General features: G+C 42.1%; 1 protein-coding gene across 1 annotated transcript in view; it reads left to right on the forward strand.

Annotated features, from left to right (window-relative positions):
* The window catches only part of ccs (copper chaperone for superoxide dismutase), a 28,398-nt gene extending 2,659 nt beyond the window's left edge, over positions 1–25,739 (forward strand). The window contains exons 3-5 of the mRNA XM_072717157.1: positions 22,597–22,734; positions 24,267–24,373; positions 25,721–25,739. Of these exons, the coding sequence (XP_072573258.1) occupies positions 22,597–22,734; positions 24,267–24,277 (149 nt within the window). The 3' untranslated portion in view covers positions 24,278–24,373; positions 25,721–25,739. The remainder of the gene's footprint in view (positions 1–22,596; positions 22,735–24,266; positions 24,374–25,720) is intronic.
* Positions 25,740–27,650: the final 1,911 nt, after the last annotated feature.

Here is a 27,650-nt window from a genome sequence, read left to right on the forward strand (position 1 = left end):
CGATCTTCCTGTGTGCCACGCTCCCCTCGTTAGCCTCGTGTGATATCCCGATGTCATCAGCTGTTTCTCGTTATTTCCAATTAGTCATGTGTATTTAAGTCCGCGTTCAGGTACAGTATGTTTCCCCAGTCCTGTCATTGAAGTTTACTCCGTGTTGTGCCTTGTTTGCCAGCAATAAACCCTGTGTTCTTAGATTTCCGTCTGCCTGACCCTGATTCCGTGCTCCCTGCTCGCTTGTCCTGCACACGGTGTGACAAACTTACTGTTTTGATAAATGTGCTTATACAGTATGTATTTAGTATATGCTGTTTTTGTTTTATCCTGTTCATTTTGTGTTTAAACGCTAAAAAAAAAAAACATATTTAGGTGTAATTTTTTGGGGCCGGGAATCAATTATTTGGTTTTCCATTATTTCTTATGGGGAAAATTTGATCAGAACTCGAACGTTATAGGATTCGAACCCGAGTTCTGAACGGATTAAGTTTGAGTTCAGAGGTACTACTGTGTATGTGTGTGTGTGTGTGTGTGTGTGTGTGTGTATACACACACACACAGGGGTGCACATAACTGGTACGCAAGTACACATTCACCTTTAAGAACGATAAGTGCAGCATGAATTCACTACGCTTTGTCACTTGGAACGTGCGTGGTATTGGCTCAATTGCTAAGAGACATAAAATCTTAGAATATCTAACAACATTACAGGCAGACATTGTCCTACTGCAGGAAACTCACTTAGCCAAAACAGGACAGTGTACATTAAATTCACCAGAATTTCCACACGTATACTTAGCTAGTTATAATTCAAAACAGAGAGGTGTAGCAATTTTAATCAACAAAAGAATATGTTTCAACTGTAAAGACACTATCGCAGACCCAGAAGGTAGATTCATAATTATTAAAATTTCAGCATATAACAAAGAGATATGTATTGCCAATATATACGGTCCAAATAGTGATGACTCCTCCTTCTTCCACCACCTTTTTGCTGAAATATCATCGCACTCAGACACAGAACTTATACTGGGAGGGGACTTCAACTTAGTACTTAACCCAGAATCTGACAGACGTAGTACAGCAGCTAGTTACCGTACTTGCCAATCATCTGAAACAGTAAAACAATATATGAATGATTTCGGCCTATGCGATGTCTGGCGTACTTTTCACACCACGCTCAGAGAATACACGTTTTTCTCACCAGTCCATCATTCTTACTCCCGGATAGACTTTTTTCTTACGAGCAATACAGTTATGAAAGATATATCTGACACACAAATTCACCCTATAACAATCAGTGACCACGCACCTGTCACTATGACGGTCACTGTAAAAGTTAGTGCACCACCTTTTAAACGGTGGAGACTGAATACATCATTACTAACGGACTCAGAGTTTCTAGAAGTTATTAAAAAAGATTGGACAACATTTATTGAAACAAATGACCTGCCAGGTATCTCTGCGTGCATTCTCTGGGAGACAGCAAAGGCTGTAATACGAGGCAGAATAATTTCATATTCAGTACATAAAAAGAAGAAAGAAAAAGCACTCGAAACTGAACTAGAACAGAAAATTAAAACTTTGGAATCAGCACATGTTGCCTCCCAAGAAAAACACCTTCTCAATGACCTGAGAAAAAATAAAATTAAATTGCAAGAATTAAGAGACAAAAAAACTCAGTTTTACATACAGAGATTACGCTTGGACAATTTTGAACATAGTAATAAATCAAGTAAATTTTTAGCAAACCAACTAAAACAGAATAAGGAGAAGGCAGCAATCTCTTCAGTTACAGACCCCAATGGGAAGGCAACTCATAGCCTAGGAGAGATAAATAGGATATTTAGGGACTTCTATAAAAAATTATACTCACCTGATATTAATCCAACCAATTCTGAAATAGAAGAGTTCTTAAATAACATCGACCTACCAATATTAAATAATGAACAAATAACGGCATTAGAGTTACCTCTCTCAATAGTGGAACTTCATGATGCACTACAATGTATGCCTAACGGGAAAGCCCCAGGTCCAGATGGATTTCCAGCAGAATTCTACAAAACATTTTGGCCTCTGCTAGCACCACTCTTCCATAGAATGGTTATAGAAATTAAAGAAACTGGCAGCATCCCTCCAAATATGAATTGTGCAGACATTAACCTGCTCCTCAAACCTGACAAAGATCCTGCTCTCCCCTCTAGCTACCGACCAATATCACTTATAAATGCGGACCTTAAAATCATCAGCAAGGCACTGGCTAGTAGAATTGAAAAAGTGACACCTTATATAATACATCCAGATCAAACGGGTTTCATTAAAGGCAGACAGTCCACTAACAACATGAGGAGACTAATTGGCGTAATAGACTACTGCAACATTCAAAATAAGGAAGCCATAATCATGTCATTGGACGCAGAAAAGGCTTTTGACAGGGTCAACTGGAAATTTCTAATGGCAACCTTACTAAAATTTGGATTTCGTGAGAACTTCGTAACCTGGATTAAAATTTTATACAGTTCACCTAAAGCCTGTGTAAAAACGAATGATCAAATCTCCCCAAGCTTCACTCTCAGAAGGGGCACTAGGCAAGGTTGTCCACTTTCTCCATCACTATTTTCTATATTTATTGAACCATTGGCAGCAGCAATTCGGAATAATAATAATATCAAAGGTATTCAAACAGCAAGTATAACCCATAAAATTAGTCTTTATGCAGATGATGTATTACTTTTTCTTCAAAATACACAGGGTTCCCTCACGGAGACGATAAGACTTATAGATAAATTCTCCTCCATATCAGATTACTCTATTAATTGGAACAAGTCGACTACTCTTCCAATATCTTGTGACTTCCAGTCCAATCCAACTATCCCACTTCAATCTGGGAACATTAGATATCTGGGTATTAACATTTCTGCCAAGCTGTCAGATTTGACGCGATTAAATTATAGTCCGCTGCTTAAAAAGATAGAAGATGACCTTGCACGGTGGAACAATCTACCCACATCACTTCTGGGAAGAGTAGCTACAATCAAAATGATGATCCTACCAAAAATTAACTACATGTTCTCAATGGTTCCGAGTCAACCTCCGCGGACTTGGTTTAAATCATTGGACTCCTTAGTTTCAAAATATCTATGGAAATCCAAACCACCACGAATAAGTTTAAAAACTTTACAGAAATCCAAAAACTGTGGGGGTTTGGAGCTTCCCAATTTCTACAACTACTTTCTTGCCAATAGATTGATATATGTCCTAAAATGGACTACGCAAAATAACTTAGACCTTAACTGGTTGGATATTGAGCAAACTTTCTGTAATGATATTCGAGTCGAGGACCTGCCATTTATCAGTCATATACTTAAACGACATTGCTGTTTTAAGAGCATCAACATCAGCACATCGCTGACAGCCTGGTGGGAATTTCTTAGAATAAACCAAACTTCAGTGGTCCCATGCAAACTGACACCCATCTGGAACAACCCTGACATCCTGTTAAATAAAAAAGTGATAAACTTCCTGGCTTGGCATAATAAAGGAATCAAGCGCCTCGAACATATAATCCAAGACAATTGCATGATATCATTTGACAAAATTACAGAAACTTATAACATTGAGAAAAACAAATACTTAGAATATCTTCAACTTAAATCAATAATACACAATAGATGGTGCCGTAAGCAATTAGATCTGGAGCTTTCACCTAAAATAGCAAACTTCTTAATAACTCCAACTAAAAAACTACTGTCTAGGATTTACGTGCATCTAGCAGAATCTGATACAACGCTCTCACTCCCTACCCACAAATGGGAAAGGGATTTACTCATCAATCAAGACACTAACTTCTGGAGGCAAATTTGCTTGAATACCTTTCGAATGAATCGGAACTCCAACCTGCAGCTTTTACAATACAAAATTTTACACAGAACACACTACACAGGGCAGAGGATGTTCCAGATGGGTATCAGAGATACTGACATATGCCTAACTTGTAAGACGGATGCACCAGATAATTACCTGCATGCTTTCTGGTATTGCACACCGGTCAACGAATTCTGGCAAAGGATTTGTGAAGACTTATTGACACACCTAGGGCATCCCATCCCACCCTCCCCCTCACTCTGCCTGCTTGGGGACCTCACTGACACTAATATGGACATGAATAAATCTTGCATGCTTCTCACAGTACTAACCATTGCTAAGAAAACAATCCTTCTGAACTGGAAGTCAAAAGAGAATTTAAACATAAATCTGTTCAAAAATCTACTCTGGGATTATGTTTCCATGGAGAGGATGTCTGCCTGTAAGAAAAATCAATTGATCGATTTTGAAGACAGTTGCACTCCAATAATGAATTTTTTAACGTAATGTCGTCAGGGGTGGTGGGGCCTTGCCGTCACCGTCCCGGGTTGGGGGCTGGGGGTGGGGGGGCTGGGTTGTTGGGGTCCTCTGGTGTTTCTCTTGGCTGAGGGCGCGTGGTCAGTGTCTCTGGGTGGCCGCTGGCCTGGCCTGGTGGGGGCGGTGCGGGGGGTGGGGGGGTTCTGCCCCCGCGGGGTGGGTGGCGCGCTGGGGGGGGATCGGGGGGTGGGGCCTCTGGGTTCCGCCTGGGCCGCTGCGCTGGGGTGCGTGGGTTTGGGGGCGTGGGCTCTATCTGCTGGGGCCGCTGCTCCGGCTCCCGGGCGGGTGGTCGCCCGCATGCTGGGGGGCCTGGTCTGCCCGGGCCCGTTGCCTGGTGGGGACGGGTCGTTGTCTGCCGTTGGCGATTCCGGCGCGGGGCCCTCGGGCGCTGTGGGGTGGTTTGGGGGGGGCGGTGGGGGGAGCCTCTGCCTCGCCTGGGGGGGGGCCTGGGGTGGCCGGGGGGCGGGGGTCACCCCGCCTGGCTGGTCCGGCTCCCCGTTTGCCGGGGGGGTCTGGGGTTGTCCCGTCCTTGGCCGCTAGCTGGGGTCTCATCGGGCGTGGTGGGGTGGGTCTCTCCCGGTCTGCGCCTGGGGGGGGGGGGGGGGGGCGTTCCCTGCTGCTGGGCTGCCTGTGCCGCCCCTGAACACCTCGGTTGGCCGTCCCTGCCGGCTGTGCGGGGTCAGGGATGGGGACTAATCGGGGCCAGTCGGGGATCTGGCCCCGGTGCCGGGGGGGGCCCACTCCTGGCACGCCCTTATTGCTCCCCTGGGTCCAACACCACATTTCACACAACACTAGGGCCTTGAGGGGCGGTGGGGAGGTGCGCCGAGACACTGCCCCTCAATTTTTACTTACATGTTAGACACCACATGACACTAGGGCTGAGGAGGTGGGTTGAGGCAGGTGGGGCTCTGCCGTCTGCCAGCGGTGGGGTGCCCATGCCTCAACTGCTCGCCCACTTTTTGCACCTTAGTCATATACGCAGTCCATATTACATTAGGGCCTTGGGGGTGCGGGGAGGGGGATGGGGGACTCTGCCATCTGCCAGTGGTGGGGCCCTCATACCCGAACTGCACCCACTAATTTTAATGCATTGTAGACATAAACACACAACTCTCTCACACATGTACATGCACACTTCACACCAACATGGGTCAGGGAGGGGATGGGGGCTGAGGGGCCCCCCCTAACTCTCTGTCTCTGGCCCTGTGCTGGTGGGGTGGCCCGCCGGGGGGAAGACCCATCATGGGGGGGTTCGGGTGGCCCTGGCGGGTATGGGCGGCCTCCTCTCTTGGGCCGCGGGCCGGGTGGTGCTTGGCTCTGCTGCGCCGTGGTGGGGCCCTGGCGGGCGGTCCGGGGAATCTTGGGACGCTCTGGGCCCTGCTAGGCGGATTGGGGGGTTCGGTCTGGGCTGGGCGGGGTGTCTGCCGCTCCCCGGTCGCCGCGGGTCTGCTCCCGGGTGGGGGGGGGGCTCTTTGTATGGGCCCCCCTTGGATCATCCTGCAGTGTTGGGGGGGAGGCGTGCCGTGTCGCTGCGGTGGGCGGCGGCCCGTCCTCCCGGGGGACGGGCTGGGGGGGCTGGGGCTCCCCCGGTGTGTGGGGGGCCGTCCGCCGGGGGGTGGGGGGGGTGGTCCCGGTGGGTGGGGCCCTTCGGCCCTGGACCCGCCTGCCCCGGTGGGTTGGTTGCGGGTGGGGCTGGGGGGCTCGCCGCCCGTCCTCCCTCTGCGGGCCTCCCTGTGCGGGGGTTGGCGCCCCCTTAGTCCCTCGCGGGCTCCCTCTCGGGTTGGGCGGGTGGTTGTCTCTGGGATGCGTGGCTGTGGGCCCTTGTGCCGGGGGGGCAGTAGGGTGGCTTCGGTTGCCTGGTTCTCCTGCCTTCGCCTTGGGCCTGGGGGGGGGGGGGTGCTGCCGCCTCCCCTGACGGCATTAAATGCCAGCACATCCAATGACAAATCAGGTCACACCTACACTTGCACATGCATACAAGACTGGTTGAGCGATCAATATCATTATTATTATTACTTTTTAGGGTATGTTATAGATTTAGGAATTGAAATATACATATATAACGGTACGATTACGTGTGTGTATGCTACATATATATAATACCGATTTGTATTAATTATTATTAGTATCACTGATGTTGTTATAATTCTTGTTGTTTGATGAGTGTTATGTTTCTTATGGTTGTTTGTATTCTGTATTCCCCTATACTTCATCTTTTTTCCATCCCGCCTACATTATTAGTGTTATTATTTCTGTATACCTTTTTTTTTTTTTTTTTTTTTTCTTTTCTCTCTCCCCCTCTCCCCATGGTGATTGATGTCTGTTATTGTTACGCTGTTGTTTTTGTACCCCCCCTGTTTTTCTCCTTTTCCACGGTACTGGTGAGTTCGGAGCGGCCACAATCTTTACTCTTGAATGTAATGTAAAATAAAGTTGTCCTCCGAAGAGGGGGGGTGGTGGTGGGCAATATATAAAAAAAAAAAAAAAAAAAAAAGAACGATAAGTGCGACAATCGATTGTAAAAGCGCAAAAGGCATACTTATTTTATGCGCATTTGCGCTGCTATGAAAACGAAATATAATGCATTTTAATCTTTATATGCTAACTCGACTTTATTTGCAGTATATGGGTTAAAATGCAAGGTATTTTCTTGTCATAGCAGCGCAAATGGCGATTAAAATTAGAGAACAATTTATGAACACTTGATTTTTCCAGAAATAATGTCATTTTCATTGCTCAACATTTGAAGGAATTGTTGTCTATACCATACTACTAGAACAGTGTTGTACAAAATAACCAAGGAATTTGAACAAAAAAAACTTTGTTTTGCAGAAAACACAGTGATCAAAAATAGAGAACAGCAATGACTGTAGCATGAAGAAAGATCACAACTAAATTTTCTGAATGTTACAACAGTCAAAAAATTTATAGGAAGTGTACAGGCCATTGCTTTGAATGACTTCAGCACATCTGCGGCCACAGGGCATCACTAGTCTCTCACACAGCTCTGGTGTGATTTTGGTCCACTCTTCTTGCAGTCTCCTCCACAATTCAGTGACTGTAGTGGGTTAGTCATAACTTTGTTGCCAAGGATTTTATATTGCGTTCAGATCTGGACTCTGGGCTGGCCATTTCATAATTTCAGTGTTTTCAGTTTCAAGGAACTGATTTACCCGTTTTGTAGTGTCACAGGAGGCATTGTCCTGCATGAAAATTGCTGGCTGATTGGGTGATGAATGCAGATGAAGAAACCACATTTTGTCAAAGAAATTTCTGATAAATTTGCATCCACTCTGCCATGTAGCTGTACAATATAAGAGGCCCAACTCCTGCTGCAGAAATCATTCCCCAAACCATGACACTTCCTCCTCCACCTTTCACTAACTTCTTAACACATTTGGGGTTCAGTCTTTCCCCAGTTTGACGACGAACATAATGTTTCTCATCATTAAACTTGCTTTCATCACTAAAGTGAACCTTGGACTAGTTCTCCTCTGTCCGCACAACATGCTAATCAGTAGGCATGTAACAATGAATCGCGAATCGGTTAAAAATAAATGTAAATGTATGATGATTTAAACCAGCTGATGTGGAAAATGAATTGCTACTCTAGGAGTACTTCACAGTGCTTTAACAGAAAAACTGATGTAATATTACATTTGATTTCACGACGTCAGTTCGACGTCCAATGTCACTGTGTAAGTAAGTCAGTTTTTGGTTTTGACCAAACATGAGATGACGAGCGAATTTGAAATTGAGGACACACAGCCTGGCAGCGTGGTGGCACAGTGGTCAGCACTGCTGCCTCACAGCAAGAAGGTCCAGGGTTTGGTCCCGGGTCCTTTCTGTGTGGAGTTTGAACACTCTCCCCATTTTCGCCGGGGGGCTTCGGTTTCCTCCCACGGTCCAAAAGCGTGCAGGATAAGTTGATTGGTGAGTCTAAATTGGCCCTGTAGGTATGTGAGTGTGAGTGTGTGCCCTGTGGTGTGTAGGCGACTGCCTGGGGTTGGTTCCCATCTGTGCCCATTGTTGCCGTGATAGGCCCCAGTCCCTCCTGCAACCCCAGTTGGGATTAAGTGGTTTCCAAAAATGGATGGATGGATGCACCGCCCGATCTTAAATCGGCGGTGTGGCAGCATTTTAGCTTTCCGGTAATCACAAACAAAAACAGCAAGAAAATTACAGACAAATTAAAGACAAAAACTGTGTGCAAACATTGTAAAAGACTGATAACATACACAAATAGCACAACTAACATGCTTCCGCATGTCCACCAGCAGCACAGTGAGCTCAGTCAAAACACGGCAACAAAAGCGGATCCAGAAACAACACGGCAATGGTTCGGTTTTGCGCCATCGGACACAGGCCAAACAAGTCCTCGTTGCAAAGTCTGTTTAAAAACTGTTGCAACCAAAGGAAGCAGCACGACAAATTTATTCCAGCACCTAAAGCAGAGGCACACAGCGGAGTGGGAGAAATGCAGCTCCCAGCGAAATGAAAATACCCGCAGCACCAGCACAACATCCAAAGTTAAGCAAGCGACCATCCCTTACACGTTTTCAAACTGTGTGCCATATGATAAGAATGGGCACGGTGGAAGGCAATAACAAACGCTGTCGTGATGTATATTGCAAAAGACATGGTGCCTATACATACTGTGGAAAAGCTGGGATTCATTAACATGCTAAAAGTTTTTACAAGTTTCTAAAAGTGTTTACAATGGCGTGGTCTGCCATCTCACTTACAAGCATCTTTTTTGGCTTGTGAGATTGCACTTTAACCCTAAAGTAAAAAAAAAAACAAAATAAAGTTAAAACTTGTTTTGAACCATCTGTTTGTCATCTGTAGTTTGATTTTGGGTAGGGGAGGGGAAAATCGTTTAAAATTGAAAATCGGATTTATTGTGAAAAAATGGAGATTTTATTTTTAGGCCTTATCGCCTAGCTCTACATACAATCTTAAACAACTGTATTCTTTCACGTTCATAAATATCAATAAATATAAATGAGTTCAAATAAAATGATCGCGAACACCTTCAGCCTTGGACTGCAAGGCTGGATGTTGGACAATGCATCCAAGGATTTCATCCCGATTATCTAATGGCAGTTAAGGTGCAGTTTTATAACTTGTAGAGGTCTGTGTGTCCCTCCATGGATATGCCTCCCCAGACCGTCACTGACCCACCACCAATCCGGTCATGCTGAACAATGTTACAGGCAGCATAACGTTCTCCATGGTTCCTCCTGACCCTTTCATGTCTGTCACATGTGCTCAGGGTGAACCTGCTCTCATCTGTGAAAAGCACAGGGTGCCAGTGGCGGACCTGCCAATTCTGGTATTCTATGGCAAATGGCAATCGAGGTCCATGGTGCTGGGCAGTGAGCGTCAGGCACTCAGGCCAGCCTCATGAAGTCCAGGGGTAGAATTACTTTGTTCGGGGGGCACAGCAGTGTTTGCCTTTTATCCCCTCAAATATAGGAGGGCACTAAGGCATTTTCCCGTAGGTTCGGAGGGCACCAAGGCAATCAAGAATTACTGGCCAGGGCACTGAGGCAAAAAGGTATATAGCCGGACGCATGAAATATTTAGCATTCTGACATTTTCAAGGGCAATAAATGCATTAGCACCCTATGAAATAGTGTTAGACTAGCTATTGAAAAAAAGATGCTGTTGCCTTCATTCACCTACTCAGTAATGACAAAATGTTTTATGAAAAAAAACAGAACCAGCTATTGTCAGTGATAAAAACTTTAATTTAATGAACATTTTTTTACTGAGACATTGAACACTGACATGACTAACAGAACTTCAAAATAATACATGAGTGACCATATTCAAGCCAACTAACTAACACTCGCCAACTGTCCCGCCCAGTGCCGCGAGCCACTACGAACTGTCCCGCAACACTTCCGCGAGCCACTACGAACTGTCCCGTGACAGCAGCTGCAGGACAGTACAGTTTATGCTCTAACTCCTTCTCCGTTTTCACTAAAATTCAGTGCACATGGTATCAATTATTTCAATCTTCTATGAATTATTAGTCTATTATAAATTATTACAACATCAAATAATGACAGATAATTTCCATAACAATAGATGCGGTATGATTGGGAAAGACATGCATAACCAGCGAAATTACCTAAAAAATTTGGTTATTTTCTGAGTCTTAGAAGCAGCGGCCATCATCTCAGCCTGCTTTCTTTTTTTCACCCGATCTTTCGTAGGCATTTTAATTGGAACTTTGTGGCCTTATAACAGGTCCTTAACATGTATTTGTCGATGTAAATCGATGATTGTTCACGTGCCAAAAATACCACCAATGCAGCCTCACTTTCAAAAGAACTTCTAAACCTTCTCACCCTCCCTATTCTATGAACATGTTGCTATTAGTTTCGGAGGGAGGTAAGCATCGGCTAGAATAGCCGCTCTGAATAATTTAACCATGGAGGCGTGGCTAACGTAAAATTATGGGATGCGCTTATCAACCCAGATATCATGGACATGGCGACAGAGAAGTAAAAAACGGAAGAACTTGTTCTTGATTTCATAAGTTTATTGACTTTATTATGATCTAAACATACACAATAGGGCACAAAGGCAACTGAGGAAGAGGGCACTGCAAGTATCTGCTGTCTTGTAAATATTCAGGGCAGCACGGCAAATTGCTAAGGCACGGCGGCTTCTGCCGTCGATAAATTCGATCTCTGGAAGTCTGTTTCTGATTGTTTGGTCATAGACATTTACACCAGTGGCCTGCTGGATGTCGTTTTGTAGGGCTCTGGCAGTGCTCCTCTTGTTCCTCCTTTAACAAAGGAGCAGATACTAGTCCTGCTGATGGGTTAAGGACCTTCTATGGCCCTGTCCAGCTCTCCTAAAGTAACTGCCTGTCTCCTGGAATCTCCTCCATGCCCTTGAAACTGTGCTGGGAGATACAGCAAATATTCTGGCAATGATACGTATTGATGCAACATCCAGGAGTTGGACTACCTGTTCAACCTCTGTAGGGTCCAGGTATCGCCTCATGCTAACCAGTAGTGACAGTGACCGTAGCCAAATGCAAAACTTGTGAAAAAATAGTCAGAAAAGACGAGGAGGGAAAAAATGTCAGTGGCCTTTACCTATTCCTGTTTTGGGGGTCGTCTCATTGTTACCCCTCTAGTGCACCTGTTGTTAATTTCATTAACACCAAAGCACCTGAAGCTGACTAACAGCCCCCTCTGCTACTTAACTGACCTGATCAATACCCCCAGAAGTTTGACTTGATGCCTTACTCTGATTAAAAAGTGTGCCTTTGATTTTTTTGAGCAATGTATATATGTATGTGTATGTATGTGTCTGTGTGTGTGTATTAGAGTTCTCGTGATTACTCGGTTAAACTCAATTACTTGATTATTTAAAAGCATTGATTAAAATCTTTTCCTTTTCAATTACTCTGCAATATGGTGGAAGGTAGATGTCACATGCTGGATGTTGGTCCAAATAAAGAGTAAAAAGCATCATTTGTGTGGAAGCACTTCACATTAAAAGTGAATGGGAATGCAGTTGCCTGCCAGAACTGCAAAGCAGAAATTGAATATCACCACGGCACGACTAGAAAGCACATACCTCTTAAAAGAAAACAAGTTTGACGGACTCACCCAGTAATGCAAGGTGAGCCAATGATATGTTCCGTTTAGCCTCTTGAAGTAGCCTAGCCTGTCTTTGTCATTACTTTAACTTATTTTGCTTGTTGTGATTCCCATATGTCAAAATAATCATTGCTAAAATGAAGGTTACCTTGTCTCTTAGCCACATCATATTATATAAAAAGGTACATAATAATCAATTAACATTAATAATTTTTTGTCAACGTTTTGAGCAAGGCTGAACAAGATATTTAGGAGTTGAAAATTAACTATATAGACAAATGTAGAACTTATCTACCTTTAACTTATCGTCTACCAACAGCGCCTGTCAAACTACTTGAGTTGTACCTACAGACACAAAGCAGTGCCAACAAATCACTTGCTTTTGCTCATTGTCACTATAAAATACAAAATATTTCCATACAGTGGAATACAAATGGCTTTTCGTGACCAGTTCTTGTTCGCCTTTCTCCTCTTCAATCATTTTTTGCTTAATTTTTCATAAACGTGCCACGGTGCCACACAGTCTACGAATCAGTCCAACAGAAAGGATGAGAATGATATGGTTGTCTCTGAGATCGTATGTAGTGCTCATGCAAAAGCAGCAGCGGTAAATTTTAGACTAACTTTTTAAGCTTATACTCCATAATGCTGAAAAGAAACCATCATTAAGATTGCAAGGTTTGCTAAGCTTGGTTTCCTATGACTAAGTACATGTTTTAGCACAATTTATTCATGGTTTGAACCCAGCTGAGTATCACGGTCCTTGCAGTGTGACGACTGCATGTGCATGAAATGCCATGTTGATATTAACATCGTATGTCATATAAGCCTAGCAGTACAGTGGCGAACTGGGTAGCGCTGTCGTCACACACCGCTGCTTGTGTGTGAGGAGTTTGCATGTTCGCCCTGTGTGTGGGTGCCATTTCGGCAGGTCCACCGATGTCCTTATACTGTCCAAAAACATGAATCTGAAGTGAGAGTGCCTAAATAGACCATATTTGTGACTGCGTGCGCACCCTGCAACATGTGGTTGGTTCCTGCCTTGTGTCAATTGCAATGTATATATTATATTATTATATTATATATAAACGATTACTTGGTAAATTATCAGATTAATCGATCGATTACTTGATTATTAATATAATCAATAATGACATCTAGGGATGGGCACCAAAACACGGTATTAAACAGGCCCGGGGGCTATATTATTAATGATCATAGTATCGATAAGCTCCAACGTTATCGTTTCTGCTATCAATACTGAAAAAATTAAGAAAAAAGATTTCCTATTTAAAAAGTTCTCTTGCACATTTTATCTCTCCGCTGTGTTTCTGATTGCATTTTAGCTATTCTTAATCCTGAAGAGAGAACGATCTCTCTTGGAGCCTGTGTGTGAGTGGCGGGGCATGGGGCAGCATACTCGCTCTCGTTTAATTTCTCTCTAGATCTCGCTCTCACGCACACCAACGTGCAGTACACACACACATCATGCTTTTAGTGAAGATGGGAGAGAACTAAACGTTTAAATGTGTGGTAATATTTTGCTAGAGTCGATGCTGACAATGTTTATTGCCACAAGAGCAACAAATCCTTTATATGCAAGGGCGGAAACACAAGCAATCTGCCTAAATGTTTAGCAAATGTCCATCAAATGCATATGGAGAAGTGCACGGCTTCTGACTGCCTAGGTCATAGTTTATCTGTCGTTGCCCCAGGTATGTATGCTAGTGGCCTGAAGCCCACACTTGGAATGAACCTAATTATACGAACATGAATTAATGATTAAAAGTAACAGTTAGCCAGTTCATTTTTATATGCGCGTTCATAAATTCAATCTGTCACAACATGCTCCTTGTGTATTTTTTGAGCATATGTATCCAGCGCTGACGGTGGTAAAAACATTAGTTTCATGCATTTAAAAACATTTTCTTAAGGCACCAAAGTCTTGGCCGACTCCTGAGGGTTAACAAGAAAGAGGAGCTATCTTTTTGCACAAAGCTGAATAAGTATCACACGTGGATTGGTCACATATTATATATCTTATATCATATTATAATCTATATTAATGACTTACAAAACAGTGTTCATTTATATACAGAACGTATGAGGAAAGTAAAGCAATGGTAATTCTATTCTTCTTTTTGTCCTCTAACAAAAAGTACCGTTAAAGTACCGGACAATGCTTCTTGGCAATAAATCTTATACCGTTGGAAAGCCTGTGTATTTCCCTATTATATGGTGCCACATTTGTAAGGAAAATGCATTTGTGGGCTGAGCAGCAGAGCTGAGTATGTGGGTTGCGTCCATGAAAATCTTGCCAAATCATCTCTGCCAAAGCCAAACAGCTGATTCTGCTATTGACTCTTGTTTTGAGCTTCTGATACATCAAATGCTGACAATCAGGTGCCTGATTAGCAGCACCTGTGAGTGTGGACCCTGCTGCGGAGGTCAGTTGGTGTCTGTTCCAAGCATGCCATGTTTGACTGATCTGGATAAGGGCCCCTGTGGTAGAAAAATTATAAATCAAGCACTTAGAATAAAAGTCTGGACCTCTTAGTTTGGCGAGTAAAGAAAATTTGCACACATTTCACATGCTTCACACCCGGCACACAGAGCAACCAGTAGATAAACCATAACTCCCAGGACTTCTAAGTCCTGATTGGTCATGAAACATCAACAAACTAAGCTGAAACGTATAACAAACACAATTCTCCTGCTCCATTGGTTCACTTTGGTAGCAAGGTAAAGTCCACCCATTGTACGCAACTTACTGGAGACAGCCTCGGCTTCTAGACTCTACATGAGATATGTATATAGATATTAATTATATGACATTGAATCACTGTTAATGTTTGGGTGTTCCATTGATTAATGATTAACACATTGACGTATTTTCCCTGAATCGCTGAAAATACATGGTTAACATATGATTAGTATGATTAACATAAGTATGATTAACATGATGCAATCAATTGCGTAACATATTATATTGACTACTACAACTACTTTAATAAGCTATAACTCTTTGTGCACCAGTTGGGGCGGCTTCGAGTCTCTTCCTGCAAGTGGTTTCTCCCCCCCTTTGCTCCACTGTCTGCCTCTCCAAGGTCCGAGCTTCTGCGGCAGCTATCACAAAGCGAGGTCACATAGTATTCAAAACAATCTCTTCTGGTCTAAGGCCTAAGACATAACAGACCCAATATGCCTCCCCTCCCGGGCCTACTAATGTCCAATTTTTCTTCCACACCCCTGCCATAGGGCAACTTCAAGCTGGTGTTCTGTAAAACCAAGTTGCAGCATTATTTGGAGTGAACCCTAGTATCATCTCCAGATTGAAAGCCAAGTTCCATGTAATGTCAGAGACAGAGACAGGTCCTGTGAAGTGGGCATCCCAAGAAGACGACACCAGAAAATACCTTTCCTCACCCAGTCAGCACTTAGGAAGTCTTCTACAGACTTGTAGGCAAGGTTTGCAGGACGACATGGCCGACAGCTATCTACCCAGACAATCCGGAACAGGCTGCACACAGCCAATCTCTGGTCTCATAGGGCTGCCAGGAGGTCTGCCGTGACTGCCCATCACCGTCAGGCCCATTCGCTCTGGTGTCAGCAACACGTACACTGGAACCTGAACATGTGGATCAAAGTTATGTTCAGTCCAGATTCTGGCTATGAACATACAGGGAACTGACAATAAAAGCCATTTTGATTTGATTTGATTTTCCTTACAAATGTGGCACCATGTAAAAGGGAAATAAACAGGCTTTCCAATGGTATAATTTTTATTGCCAAGAAGCATCGTCACAACAAAGAAATAATCGACCAAACACAAATTTCCTTAATTTTTGCGCGAAGTTTATATATAAAAAAGGGCTGCCACTAACAACTATTTTTCAATGGATTAATCTACCTATTGGACAGTTAAAAATCAACTTGACCATTTCGTTTGTTAATTTTATTTTGGTATCAAGAAACTGTATGTCATTGCAGGGCTTTAGATAATGGATGATGGGTTTTTGACACTATACGGACATTATTTTCACCCACAATTCAATAAGCAGATTGTCTGCCTAAAATAGTAATGAGATGCGTATTGTGATGCCCAAAAATTAGCAATCTGTATAAATTTGCGTATCCTTATACTTATTAAATTTGGTTAGCAGAGCGCCCCACATGCTACTGTTTTGGTAAATCATGGAAGCGATAAGCACTGAAGTCACGATGAAGAAACAGACAGCTCAGCAGCCTTAACGACTTTTAAAAGAGGAGGCGCAGTGGTTAAACAAAGTAAAAAAAAATGGTGGTGTGGTGATGCTTTTTCCAGATTAAATTCCATCACTTGTTTTTTGGTAAATATAGTTTTCATTTTTATTTCAATTCACAAATTATTTTCTATTTCATATCTCTTTGTTTGTTATAGCTAACAATAACACTAGTCCCAAAAAGCCCAATGCACATGAACACACACATTAGCCCTGTCAGTCAGCATAGAATAAGTTCAGATTCTAGCCTAAACATTTTTACAAACACTTATTCAATGGAAATTCTTAGGTAGCAGCCAGACAACTTTATGGCTTTAATGATGAGTGTATTTAGCAGCTAGAAGGACAAAAGATATTTAAAAGCCTTTTGCCTTTTCTGGTGGCCCATTAGAATAGCGCTTGTGCCTTTCCTCTTAAATTGCTCGTGTGTAGCACTACTGCTATGGTATGCCATCAAAATTTAGCACGGTGTAAAACCACCTTTTTGTTTTGCGATAGTTTGAACTACTACCACAATTACGCAGTGATATTAAAGGAAAACATTTGTTATGAATTTAAGCATTTTAGAAGGTAACGGTAATTTCATTAAAACAATTTATATATACAGTAAAACCTCGGATTGCAAGCATAATTCATTCCAGAAACATGCTCATAATCCAAAGCTCTCATATATCAAAGCGAATTTTCCCATTAGAAATAATGGAAACTCAGATGATTTGTTCCACAACCCAGAAATATTCATATAAAAATTATTAATACAAAATATAAGGTAAAAATACATAAAACAAATTAACCTGCACTTTCCCTTTGAAAAGAATCGTGGATGGTGTGAGGGAGATGAGAGAGTGGAGAAGAGGAGGGTTATTTTGTAGGATGACTTTCACTATAACTAACGTAATCACTGCTATCTGTTGATTCACTTTGAATCTTTTTCTTTTTGTGCAACTTTAACAAGGAGCCTATCCAATGACAGCCACTTCTGCCTCCTTTTCGATTTCACGGAAATGTGGACATTGCATTGTCGTTAAACAGATTCGTCGCTCGCACTGCTACACCCTTATTCGGGTGGTGCTTTTCTACTAAATTTTGACTATACGAGTGAGGCACGCCAATTGAGACCAAGCTTCGGAAATGATTACCCACAATTCCCCAGCGAGAGAGAGAGAAGAACTATCAGCTCAGTTGTGATTACATGATGATCGGCAGACGAAGCGTATACGTAATTCTCGTATTGCAAGACCGTGGTCCTTTATCAAGTTAAAATTTATAAAAAAAAAATTGATCGTCTTGCAAAACACTCACAAACCAAGTTACTCACAATCCGATGTTTGACTATATATCAGTCAATTTTATATGTATGTGTGTGTGTATGTACACTCACCTAAAGGATTATTAGGAACACCATACTAATACGGTGTTTGACCCCCTTTCGCCTTCAGAACTGCCTTAATTCTACGTGGCATTGATTCAACAAGGTGCTGAAAGCATTCTTTAGAAATGTTGGCCCATATCGATAGGATAGCATCTTGCAGTTGATGGAGATTTGTGGGATGCACATCCAGGGCACGAAGCTCCCGTTCCACCACATCCCAAAGATGCTCTATTGGGTTGAGATCTGGTGACTGTGGGGGCCATTTTAGTACAGTGAACTCATTGTCATGTTCAAGAAACCAATTTGAAATGATTCGAGCTTTGTGACATGGTGCATTATCCTGCTGGAAGTAGCCATCAGAGGATGGGTACATGATGGTCATAAAGGGATGGACATGGTCAGAAACAATGGCATTGCCGTGGCATTTAAACGATGCCCAATTGGCACTAAGGGGCCTAAAGTGTGCCAAGAAAACATCCCCCACACCATTACACCACCACCACCAGCCTGCACAGTGGTAACAAGGCATGATGGATCCATGTTCTCATTCTGTTTACGCCAAATTCTGACTCTACCATTTGAATGTCTCAACAGAAATCGAGACTCATCAGACCAGGCAACATTTTTCCAGTCTTCAACTGTCCAATTTTGGTGAGCTCGTGCAAATTGTAGCCTCTTTTTCCTATTTGTAGTGGAGATGAGTGGTACCGGGTGGGGTCTTCTGCTGTTGTAGCCCATCCGCCTCAAGGTTGTGCGTGTTGTGGCTTCACAAATGCTTTGCTACATACCTCGGTTGTAACGAGCGGTTATTTCAGTCAAAGTTGCTCTTCTATCAGCTTGAATCAGTCGGCCCATTCTCCTCTGACCTCTAGCATCAACAAGGCATTTTCGCCCACAGGACTGCCGCATACTGGATGTTTTTCCCTTTGCACACCATTCTTTGTAAACCCTTGAAATGGTTGTGCGTGAAAATCCCAGTAACTGAGCAGATTGTGAAATACTCAGACCGGCCCGTCTGGCAGCAACAACCATGCCACGCTCAAAATTGCTTAAATCACCTTTCTTTCCCATTCTGACATTCAGTTTGGAGTTCAGGAGATTGTCTTGACCAGGACCACACTCCTAAATGCATTGAAGCAACTGCCATGTGATTGGTTGATTAGATAATTGCATTAATGAGAAATTGAACAGGTGTTCCTAATAATCCTTTAGGTGAGTGTATATACTATATTGCCAAAAATATTGGGACACCTGCATTTACACACATATGAACTTTAATGACATCCCATTCTTATTACATAGTCTTTAATATGAAGTTGGCCCACCCTTTGCAGCCATAACAGCTTCAATTCTTCTGGGAAGGCTGTCCACAAGGAGTGTGTTTATGGGACTTTTTGACCATTCTTCCAGGAGAGCGTTTGTGAGGTCAGGCATTGATGTTGGACGAGAAGGTCTGGCTCTCAGTCTCCGCTCTAATTCGTCCCATAGGTGTTCTATCAGGTTGAGGTCAGGGCTCTGTCAAGCTCCTCCACATCAGATTCACTCATCCATGTCCTTATGGACCTTATTTTGTGCATTGGTACACAGTCATGTTGGAACAGGAAGGGGCCATCCCCAAACTGTTCCCACAAAGTCGGGACCATGAAACTGTCCAAAATGGCTTCGATTTCTGCAGCATTAACTTTACACTTGGCACAATGAAGTCAGGCAAGTACTGCTCTCCTAGCAACCGCCAAACCCACACTTGTCTATTTCCAGACACAGAAATGTGATTCATCACTCCAAAGAACACATCTCCATTGTTCTAGAGTCCAGTGGCGGCCTGCTTTACACCACTGCATCCGACGCTTTGCATTTCACTTGGAGATGTAAGGCTTGGATGCAGCTGCTCAGCCATGAGAACCCTTCCCATGAAGTTCTCTACACACTGTTCTTGAGCTAATCTGAAGGCCACACAAAGTTTGAAGGTCTGTAGCTATTGACTCTGCAAACAGTTGGCAACTTCTGCATGTCTCCGCTCTGTGATTTTACGTGGCCTGTTTTGTGGCTGAGTTGCTGCTGTTCCCAGCCGCTTCCACTTTGTTATAATACCACTAACAGTTCACTGTGGAATATTTAGTATTGAGGAAATTTCATAAATGGACTTATTGCACAGGTGGCACCCTATCATGGTACCTCGCTTGAATTCACTGAGCTCCTGAGACCCATTCTTTCGTAAATATTTGTAGAAGTAGTCTGCATGTTAGGTGCTACATTTTATACACCTGTGGCTATGGAAGTGATTGGAACACCTGAATTCAATTACAGTGGTACCTCGGTTCTCGAACTCATTAGGACTCGAATTTCTTAAAAGTTGAACCAACCAGTTCAGAAAAAAATTACCTAGTACTCGATCTGAATCTCAGAAGTCAAACCGTGAATGGCCACCTAAGTATGCGCGGGGAAATGAGTCACGCGGCACGTCTCTCAGCGGAAACAAAGGATAAAGCTTCAGTCTCAGCCTCGCATTCACTGTGATAGCATCGTGCATGTTTACACTAGCTGAATGCAAATATTTAGACAGTAAAAATACATTTAGACAATGATAGACAGCGACAGGTATTTTAGGAACTGTAGCGACCTGGATTGATAACTGGTTAACTAGGGATGTAACGGTATCAAAACTTCACGGTACGGTAATACCTCGGTATGAATGGCACGGTACGGTATTTATTGAATCATTTACAGGAAAAACAAAACTAATGAAGAGACTCGAAAAAAGTGCCAGAAGTGTTTATTAAACAGTTTACATGAACACTGAACATATCAATGGCATACAAATTAGCCATCTATCTGTAAACTTTGAAACAGGAACTTCAATTTTTCAATTTTAATAACAAAAAATTATTAAACCATGTAAAAAAATAAAGTTTCAATTTAGTATTTCCATCTCTTTTCCTTCGCCGCTACTAGCAGCACCCGCCATTTCCGCATTACTGGGTCTGTAGCGACAACAGACCGCAAAGGATGATGACCACGCCTGGGCTGATGGGAATTGTAGTTCCCGCTACCTCCCATTCGCTCCATTCGCCTGAGCAAACTTTTCTCAGAAGACCTATCGTTTTATCGAGTCATGCGACCACGGTAGTATCGAAAAAATTTGCTATTGTGGTACGATGGTATTTACAATACCGTTACATCCCTATGGTTAACAGATAGGAAGCAGCGAGTAGTTATAAGAGGCACAATGTCACAGTGGGCCTGCGTTTATAGTGGGGTATCGTAGGGTTCAATTTTAGGACCACTGTTGTTCCTAATTTACATAAATGATATAGACACCAATATATACAGTAAACTGGTGAAATTTGCAGATGACACCAAGTTGGGTGGTGTAGCAGATACTGAACTAGCAGGCGTGGCACATGGAAGGGGTGGACGGTTGATGGCAGGACACATTGTTTGGATACATTTATTTTCTTACTTTACCAATTACTGTTTTGATAAATATACTTAGATGTGTTTAGTACAGTATATGCTCTTCTTGTTTTATCTGGTTCATTTTGTGTTTAAATGCATATTTAGGTGTAATTTTTTGGGGCCGGGAACCAATTAATTGGTTTTCCATTATTTCTTATGGGGAAAATTCGATCACAACTCAAACTTTTTAGGATTCGATCCGGAGTTCTGAACAGATTAAATTCGAGTTCTGAGGTACCACTGTATTTGCACGGGTGTCCCAATACTTTTTGGTGAAATTGGTTGTGGACACAGTATTGTCCAATCTGTAGATATTTCTATGAACAAAATACCCCTTAATGCGTTGTTATCAACTGGTATTACCAACAATGGGTAACAAGGATCCTGGCTAGAAATGGCATTCCTAAATGGATTTCCAACTTGTACTGGAATGCAGTTAACTCGGGTGTAATGTCATTCCCATCTCCGTATTCTGTGGAAAACAGCAAGTTTGGGATTTATAAAGAAACAACATAAATAAAACATACCCTGAAAAAGTTTACGCATGTAGGGGTGTTCCAGAGCAGTCGTACAAACCATTTGGTGGAAACAGGAAAAAAAGTGACATTGTGTGACTGATCTTCCAACTTAACTTCCTCCGAGGAAGGAATGTCAGTGGGATTCAGGAGGTCCTTGAAATACTCTTTGAACTGCCTGGTTATATCCCCATTTGAGGTCAGCGACACCCCATGCCTCCTGTAAACAGCCTGGGTAAAGTTCTGTTTCCCCCTCACCTTATGATTTGCCAGAATCTTTTCGAGGCCGACTGACAGTCATTTTACATTCAGCAAACATCTCCAAAACCCGGTTTTTGCTTCCACTACTGCTAAAGTCATATTCCTTTTGACCTGGTGTTGCCTATCAGCTGCTTCAGGAGTCCCACAAGCTAACCACTCTTCAGCCCAACAGCTTCCTTTACTGTAGGTGTCCACCAGCAGGTTATTGGATTGTCACCATGACAGGCAGCAACATTCTTACGGCTTGATGTCAGTTTTTTTGCTTGTATTTCTCAGGGCACACACTAAGTAGATGGTTACGTGGTCTTTTACACTCGATTATTAAAATGTGCACAACTGGACTCTCAGACTAACATCAGCAGTTCACTATGTATGTAACATTGATTAGTATGTTTGTTTTTTTGTTTTATCAAAATTACAAATATGTGAATGGTCCATATTTCTTTCTTTAAGTCTAGTATATGTGAGTGCATGTGTTATAACTGTGTTAAAGGAATTATTAGTTCAGGGTGCTCAGTCAGAAACCGGCAGGTTATCTGCTAATCTCCTGGTCTGGATAATTGGTGTGAAACCCGAATGTTTAACCCTGGATGAGTATTTGCTAAGCAGTGAGGTCACTAAAAAATGGAAACTTCTCAGGGTGCCTACATTATTACAATATAAATTTTGTCGTTATGCACTGCTTTATACCTTTCTGACTTAAGGAGTGCAGTCTGTGGCAATAGACCTGGCACAGGAGCAAGTTCTGGTGGAGTCCACACTAATGTCTCAGGAGGTGCAGGCGCTGATTGAGAGCACAGGGCGGCGCGCGGTGCTGAAAGGAGTGGGCACTTCCGGGCAAGGTGAGGCTCCGCATAGGGACCCTGCAGAAGACATTCGTGTGTGCGTGCATGTGTGTGTGCGTGCGTGTGTGCGTGCGTGCGTGCGCGGTATATGTATGCATTTATATTTTGTGTGCACACTGCTATTAGGGCTGCAACAACTAATCGATATAATCAATTATTATAATAATTGACGACACCAAGGTGGGTGGTGTAGCAGACCCTGATATAGCAGTACAGAGGCTACAATGGGATCTTGATTTAATTAGTGACTGGGCTGATACCTATGGGAGGTATTTTCTGCAAAAAATAAAATGAAAATAATAAAAAGAAAATACAATCACCACTTTGCCATTTGGGTTCCAAAGTCTGTGCGCAAAAATCCTGCAAAAATGGAAATTCAAATGAAATAGTACCATTTGCATTTTAATTTTCCACTCATGTATGAGGCACAGGCAAATGAAATTTAACGTAGATAAATGTAAGGTAATCCATGCAGAGAGTAGAAATATAAAGTACAGATATTTTATGGGTTCCACTGAAATAAAGGTAGCTGATTATGAGAAAGACCTTGGTGTGTATGTTGATGCTTCCATGTCCCACTCTCGCCAGTGTGGGGAAGCAATAAAAAAGGCCAATAGGATGTTGGGTTACATCTGTAGGTGTGTGGAGTTTAAGTCAAGGGAGGTGATGCTACGATTATACAATTCCTTGGTAAGACCCCACCTAGAATACTGTGTGCAGGTTTGGTCACCATATCTTAAGAAGGACATCGCTGCCTTGGAAAGGGTTCAACATAAGGCTACAAGAATGATTCCTGGTCTTAGAGGAATGTCTTATGAGGAGAGGTTAGCTGAGCTGAATCTGTTTAGCTTTGAGCAAAGGAGACTAAGGGGGGACATGATCCAGGTCTATAAGATTCTAACAAGTCTGGATGCTGTTCAGCCAAATGGATATTTCAATATTAGTTTAAATACTAGAACTCATAGCCATAAGTGGAAATTAGCGGGAGAACATTTTAAAATGAATTTGAGGAAGCACTTCTTTACACAGCATGTAGTTAGAGTATGGAATAGTCCTCCTGTTAGTGTAGCGCAAGCTAAAACCCTGGGTTCCTTTAAATCAGAGCTATATAAGATTTTAACAACTCTGAGCTATTAGTTAAGTTCTCCCCAAACGAGCTTGATGGGCCGAATATCCTCCTCTCATTTGTAAATTTCTTATGTTCTTAATTTACTAATTGATTAGTTGTTTACTTCATTACGTTGCTTATGTCATTATGTACACAAATGTTGCTGGTGCTTCATTTCCAGTAAAAGTTAAATGTTTCTGTCACAGCAGAGTCAAATCAGGCATCTTCATCATGACGCAGATGCAGATCAGCAGTGCAGGGTTGCCAATATCTCACCACCGATTAATCAATTCTCAAAATAATCGTTAGTTGCAGCCCTAATTGCTAAGAATGTGGGGGAACTTGTGCTCCAGACCTGGGTGCGGCAGTGGCGATGCTCGGCGGCATGGGCTCCATCCAGGGTGTGGTGCGCTTCCTTCAGGTCACCCCTGAGCGCTGCCTGATTGACGGGACCATTGACGGCTTGCAGCCGGGCCTCCATGGCTTACATGTCCATAAGCTTGGCGATCTCACACAGGACTGCCTGAGGTATCCCCCAACAGTCCCCACTACCATTAGCAAATACACACATTACTGTGCAAAAGTCATAGGCAGCCAAAGAAAATTGTTTAAATGTAAATTTATGTTGTTATGCCTGTCAAAGTGTGTTAGCTTAGCCATTTTTTTCCTCTCTTTTTTATATTAGCCATTTCAATCCCTAAAATCGCCCCACTATTTCCAGCAGCCATACAGTACCCCCATGTATTTTTTGACTTGACCACTAACACACCTCGTACAGCTAATCAGTATGCAATTGATGTTTTTTTTTTTTAATCTAATTAAGTTAATTGATTAAGTGAGGTGGTTGGAAAATGTAATGAATACATGGAATGGCTGAGGTGCCACTGAAGAGAGGTTTGGGAACTGAAGCAGTGTTCATCTAGCCATCCAATGAAATACCACTAATTTTTTTGGAAAACAGAAGATATTTTACTAGTTTTTATTGTTACTCTTAATTTGCACATGTTCTAATGTTAAATTGTTTTTTTGTTCTGAGGAAATGTACACTTACTACTCTGATAAATAGCTTTACACATTTCTTTTGACTACCTAAGACTTGTACAGTGCTGTACACTTGATACTGAATTGAATATAATGTAGACATTGGTCTAATTACTCTCATCAAAAATCCCTCAATATACAAGTAACTGCCAAAATAAAGGAAATATTTGACTGAGAGAAATATGGTGTACCTGAAGCACACACTTCCAGAAAGGTGTGGTTTGGCAAAGTTGGGATCTTAACAGCCCATCGTATTTCAGGTGATGCATAAAAATGCTTGAAATATCACCATTGGCACTGCCCTAAAGGAGCCTGCAGGGTCTACTTTCTTCAGTCAGGATCTCCAGGCATGAAAATGAAATCATAAACCATATTTTATCGCTCTATCACCCCTCTTAGCATGAGTGAATACTGATGGGATATTTTAAACCAGCGCCACCGCCTGGCACACATGGCTGAGTGATGAGATCCCTCAGGCACTCGTAGAATATATGCCATGGTGCACTGTCTCTGCCAGTGTGTGCTGGAAAAACAGCCTTTGAAGACATTTTTTGTTGCTGTTTCCTTTATTTTGGCACCGACTTGTATGGCTTACAGATTTGTAACATATCTGTTTTAAATCCTCTATCCACACATAATCCTGTTTGAAGGAATTTGTATTGTATGATCATGTTGAAACATTCAGAAAATTTGTATAACATTTATATAAGATTTATCTAATGTGAATATGCCTGTTTGAGATTCTTAAATGTGTCAGTAGATTATCTTCCTCACCTTGAAACTTGCTTCAGTAACCATGGAAGATAAACCTGACTTTTTCATGTCTTTCCATAGCTGTGGGGAGCATTACAATCCCTTTGGAAGACAACACGGTGCACCCCAGGACACAGAGAGGGTACAAAATACATTTGTTTCTGCATGATATGACTTCCTCATTACATGGTACCATATGGAGAGCTGTGTATGTTGTTGGTGTTATTTGGCACAAGCAGTAGTATAGTTGTTCCGTGCAATAATATTACAGTTTTTCTCAATTACTTTGGCATATTTCATGAAACATGCTTAACATATCAGTGTAAGTATGTTCCTAAGTTCCACAGTGAACACACGTGACCCAGTATCAGGGACAGAATAAATCTGACAGAGTAAGGCAAATGGCAAACCTTTGTCTTGTATTTTATCATATTGTAGTTTTTTGGTATTTTGGCATTTTGTGTTTGACTGCGCACCTTGTAAAAGCAAAAAATTCAATCAATCAATCAGTCAGTGCCATCAAAATGAAAAGTACCTTCAGCACCATTTTAACCATGAGTCAAAATGCTTAGATATACTGTCAAAATGTTAGTATAATTATACTCCACAATTCTGAATGATAGTTATTTCCCACTTTCTCATTGTCACTGACTGATCATTCTTCTTTTGCAAACTGATACTTATTCCTGTCAAAGACACCAGTTTCAACATTGTATGGTTCTATGTTACTTAATATAAAGTTCACTGGAAAGCACTCGCACGCAGTTTTCAGATCTCAAGACAGTACAATAGCAAACAAAAAGACACACAGCACTGTATAACACAACAACAGCAAAATGGCAAAAAAATCATGTTCTGTACAAACCAAAAATACAACAATGCCGTTTCACTGCAATTTATGAAATATATTTTTGACAGTTTAGTGAACTGTATTGCATGTGGTGGCTAACACAATGATCACGTGTAGTTTTCGGTGTAAAATTATTCATTTTAAATCTATTTTGACGAAGAAGAATAAAGCAACTGAAAATTCTGCTATATGATGACAATTTTACAAAACATTTGCATACATGTAATAAAACATTTGGAAATTTGTGTGAAGCAATGAAAAATGACATTCGGATGTGTGGATGTGACATTATGGTTTGGGGAATAAACTTGTGGTTTATAAATGTTATTAAATACCACAAAACAATTGAGAGAAACAGTTAACAGTCATATTTGATTTAGGCCAGGGGTTTTCAGCCTGAGGTCCACCCTTGTAGGGGGGTTTGCATAATCTGCAGAATAGGGAAAATATTCAAAGGGAACCCCTTCTTGCTTGGAACAGAAAATTAGTTCTTAGTTACGTATATGATCACACATTAGTGGTCGGAGTAGTGGTGGGTGATATGATATTTTATCATGACAAGTTGTCACTGTATCCACAATAAGTGTTTTGAGTTATCGCAAGAATCGTGGTACAGCACTACATTTACATTTATTTAGCAGATGCTTTTGTCACAAGTAATGCAATGCAGGTAATGCTACATGCTAAAGGCTACGTGCTATGGAGGAGTCGACTAGGCATAAGTGCAGCTAGGCTGAGCTTCCAGTGAATGCCCAGTTATAAGTGCTCTACTTAACGCTTTTATTATAACGACACAACAAATCGTCAAGTGCCTGTGTAGCAAGACTCGTATAGCAGTTTGGTGGCAAACAAACCAAAAAAACTGTGATCTATGGATGGTGATTCTAACTGAAAGTATCATGATACAACACTTTGACCATATCACCACCACTAGCTAGGGGGTATTTAGCTCTTGCCTGTTTTCCTTTAAAGGTCCTTGGTTTAAGATAAGTTGAAAAACCCTGGATTGCTGTTCAGCAATACAAACTTTATTATCTCGGCCTTTGGTTGCTTGATTATATGTGTTACGGGGTCTGGGTGATACTGCCTGGAGACTAACAAAGCGTCCATGAATGGTAATTTGTTAATATGAAAATGTTTTGTCTCAGCATGCAGGTGACC

The sequence above is a fragment of the Paramormyrops kingsleyae genome, chromosome 10 (assembly GCF_048594095.1).
Source record: "Paramormyrops kingsleyae isolate MSU_618 chromosome 10, PKINGS_0.4, whole genome shotgun sequence".
Classification (NCBI taxonomy): domain Eukaryota; kingdom Metazoa; phylum Chordata; class Actinopteri; order Osteoglossiformes; family Mormyridae; genus Paramormyrops; species Paramormyrops kingsleyae.